Source organism: Triticum aestivum, chromosome 2B, assembly GCF_018294505.1.
Source record: "Triticum aestivum cultivar Chinese Spring chromosome 2B, IWGSC CS RefSeq v2.1, whole genome shotgun sequence".
Classification (NCBI taxonomy): Eukaryota; Viridiplantae; Streptophyta; class Magnoliopsida; order Poales; family Poaceae; genus Triticum; species Triticum aestivum.
Genome location: NC_057798.1, coordinates 532,259,054 through 532,263,033, shown reverse-complemented (window position 1 = coordinate 532,263,033; position 3,980 = coordinate 532,259,054). Strand labels below are relative to the sequence as shown.

The 3,980-nt window shown below is 46.7% G+C and overlaps 1 protein-coding gene across 1 annotated transcript in view; it reads left to right on the top strand.

The window, feature by feature from the left end:
- The window catches only part of LOC123041570 (histidine-rich glycoprotein), a gene marked incomplete in the record, with an annotated part of 1,337 nt that extends 732 nt beyond the window's left edge, over positions 1–605 (top strand). Inside the window, 1 exon segment of the mRNA XM_044464165.1 lies at positions 1–605. Coding sequence (XP_044320100.1) covers positions 1–482 — 482 coding nt within the window.
- Positions 606–3,980: the final 3,375 nt, after the last annotated feature.

Here is a 3,980-nt window from a genome sequence, read left to right as displayed (position 1 = left end):
ACCACCACCATCACCACCCTCCGGCCCCGTCGCCGAGCCACCACATCGACGCGGATGAGCTGGACACTTCTACAGACACGGAGTGGTACCGCGGCCATCACTCTGAGGCGCCGTCGCCGTACCACCTCGACGCCGACGAGCTACACAAGGCACCAAGCCCGCACCACCACGGCCACCACGCTACAGCACCGGCGCCGGCTCACCACCACCACCATCGCCATCGCCATCATCATCATCACCATGCTCCGGCGCACTCTCCGTCCTCGTCAACATCCGTCCCCAACCATACCGAGCGGCTTGGCAGCCAACAAGTTACAGCGGCGGCTCACGCGCCCACTCAGCATTCCCCTGCGCCGTCACCACATCATCACGCGCCCGCCCCAGCGCCTGGTCCGGCAAGCTCCTCTTCCCGTCACGCCGTCACCGGCGGAGTTGGTCTGCTCGGTGCGGTCGCCGTGTCCGCTGTTTTGTTCCTTCTTTAGGTGATAGTCCTGTCAGATTTGTAATAAGGTGTGCATGCGCTGTAGTAGGTTGCAATAGGCCAATGTCTGCTCTGTTAAATTATCAATGGAAATGGTGAAATAGGCATGCGTTCTCGGAATATGTTTGACATGCAAGATGTTTCCATATCATATATGGAAGCAAAAGAAAGAAGGTCGAACATCCATAAACGTGCAATAAAAGGCAAAACAATCGGCACGCATCCAAGTAACGAAATCTGAACGGAGGATGTGTCTACTACTTATTTTTAAGACAATCTCACGAAGCTTTTATTTAACTCATCACAATGTTTATAGGGACGAAAGAAAGATCACCCGAATTGCCTAATGACACACGGGGGCCAACCCAAGTGATAGAGCATGCTTCGCTAAATTTTGAGCCTCGGTATTTGAGCACTAAACTCATGGCTAAAACAGCAAACTAATAAAGTACTAGACCGATCTACTATTATCTCTTGGATTATGAGCTACATGCGCTCGAGGTTACCAAAACTACGCAGCTCGAGGCGCGTGGCGCGTGGCCGGCATTAACTACCGGGTGGCGCTAATAGCAGCTGGTCGCAGAGCAACAGCTCTGCGGTATTGTCGTCCATCCGCTCGTCGGTCGTGATCCTCATGGCCAGGCGCACAACATCCAGGGTTCCATGTTGTCGCTGCCCGCCGTCTTGATCGCCGCCTCCACCAACGCTATGGACCGTGACGCCGCTCGTCAAGGAAGGCTGCAGACCGCTAGGATCCGACCATGGTGGGGCATGCTCGGGGATGCGGCGTACGGAGCACCATTCCATCTCAGAAGAAAAAGAAGAGAAAAGGATCGAAGAGCAGGCCGAGGCCCTGCAACCACCATGGCCGCCACTCAAATATTTGGTGTTGCATCTCACCAGCGTTGTACAGCAGGATTTGATGCCCGGCTTCCAAAGCCAAACTGTACCGCCGGCCCTCCCTTGCACATGACTAATTAAGAAGAAGGGTGCGAAGCGAGGGACACAACGTGTCCCACATACCAGGAGGCAGAGGGAGAGGGGGCTCACGCCCCCGACGACGGCAAAAGCATGGAGAACCAACGCTGGAGAGAACAGGCCGCGTGCCTGGGGAGAGACAGGCGGCGCTCCCCATGGGACGGCCTTGACGGCGAGGAGTTGGACGTCATCAAGATCAACCTCGCCTGCTTTCCTTTTTCAACGGTTGCGCTCCCCGTATGGCTTGATTGTGGTGAGTGAAAAGAAACAGAAGAACACAACTTCTATGGAGATCGAGCAAGGGCCGTGGAGACATGCTAATGGAGGGACACCGAGGAGATCCTTTTATAGCTTGTAGAGCAGCGACGATGGATCGATGAGCGGTGGGCGGTGGACGACGGTGGAAGTCTATTCATGAAAAGCTACAGAATCCTCCAGAGATGAAGGAACACAGAAAAGCGGCATCGATCTAGCGGACTCCCGAACCAACGCTGCAAAGCGGCACCGCTCCATCGGAAAGAAACAAAACACCACGTAACGAAAAAAAGACCGACCGAGGCAACAGCGGCACGCACGCAACAATAGTGACAGGACCAGATTGCGACACAACAATTGGCCCAACAGCAACCGACGCACAAACCGATGACGAATAGGAACCCAGAAACGGACCTGGCCCAACAGCGGCAGGATCGATAGCGACGTGACAACCGAACCAACAGCGGCCAGAACACAATCCAATAACCAATCAGGAGATCGACAGCAACATGACGACCGGACCAACATCGGTTAACCAATCAAAAACTGAAAGAAGCATCGAAGCAAAAAATCTGCCGGGAGATGAACTTGACCCACACAAAACAGAAAATACTAAATGAACCAAACCAAGCTGCACACACATTCAACAAATTTCAAATGAAAATCTAGACACACCACTCATTTGTACACATCCACGTACCGAAACAATACACGTGCCAGTTTCGAACCTACCCAAGAGTCACTTTCAACCAAGTGGGTAGATATTGGAGCAAAAACGCTTCCAGATATAGAGGCTTGGGTATATGGCAGCACTCCTCTGCTTGATATAGATCATCTGCCAACGCAAGTGATTCCTCTACTACTAATACTATCATTATCGTTGTCACCAAATGATTAGTGGGAAACTTTGCTTGGCCCGTTTCGGTTTTTTCTTCGACGGTATGGTGATTGTGTATCATATTTGTATCGGAAGGGCTAAAACTCAGTCGACTAATTTTTGGCAAATCCTATTTGGCGCTACAGGCGCCGGTTAACGTGCATTTTCGTTAACGGGCGCCTGCAGTGCACACCACCTACCGCGACCTGGGTATATGGCAGTACTCCTTTGCTTGATATAGATCATCTGCCAACGCAAGTGATTCCTCTACTACTAATACTATCATTATCGTTGTCACCAAATGATTAGTGGGAAACTTTGCTTGGCCTTTTTTGGTTTTTTCCTCGACAGTATGGTAATTGTGTATCATATTTGTATCGGAAGGGCTAAAACTCAGTCGACTAATTTTTGGCAAATCCTATTTGCCGCTGCAGGCGCCAGTTAACGTGCATTTCCGTTAACGGGCGCCTGCAGCGCACACCACCTACCGCGACCTGGGCCAGCCCATTTAATTGTGTTCTCATTTTGATAAATCGCAAAAAAACAGTGAACTAGGCAGGATTCGAACTGGCGAGCTAATGGTTGCGAGAACGCTGCCATAACCACCAAGCCACGTTCTTCAGACGATTCCCTCAAAAAAAACGTTCTTCAGACGTGACTAATTACCTTCTTTTAAGATAATTTACTTCTATATTTTTTGAACGATTTTGTTTGGTTTTTTATTATTTTTTTTCTTTCTTTATTCTTACATTTTTTGACAAAATGCGTGAACTTTTGTCATTTTTGCTATTCTTTTGGTAAAATCTATGAACTCTTTTACAATTTGTGAACCTTTTTTGAATTCGATGAACTTCTATTCAAATCAATGAACTATTTTTTGAATTCAACAAACTTTTTTCTAAGTTGAGGAACTATTATTAAGATCAATGAACTATTATCAAAATAACTGAACTTTTTTTTAAAACTCATGAACTTTTTTTCAAAACTCGTGAACTTTCATGAAAATCAATGAACTTTTTCAAATGTATGAACTCTTTTTGAAAATCGATGAACTTTTTTCAATTTTCTTGAACTATTTTGTATTTCATGAACTTTTTCGAAATTTTCATGAATATTTTTCAAACTCGTGAATTTTTTTAATTCGTTAACTTTTCTGGAATTAGCGAACTTTTTCAAACTTTGTGGACTTTTGCAAATTTATGAACTTTTTTCTCGAATTTGTGAACTTTTTTCAATTTTCGTTAGCTTTTTTGAATAAGTGAACCTTTTCTTTTTGAAACAAATTCGTGAACCTTTTTTTAATCTGTGAAATTGTAAATTTTGGAAGGCTGCAGCTGTCCTTAAATACTTCGTGGTATTATTCATCAGTGTAGTGATGTAGCTCTACTG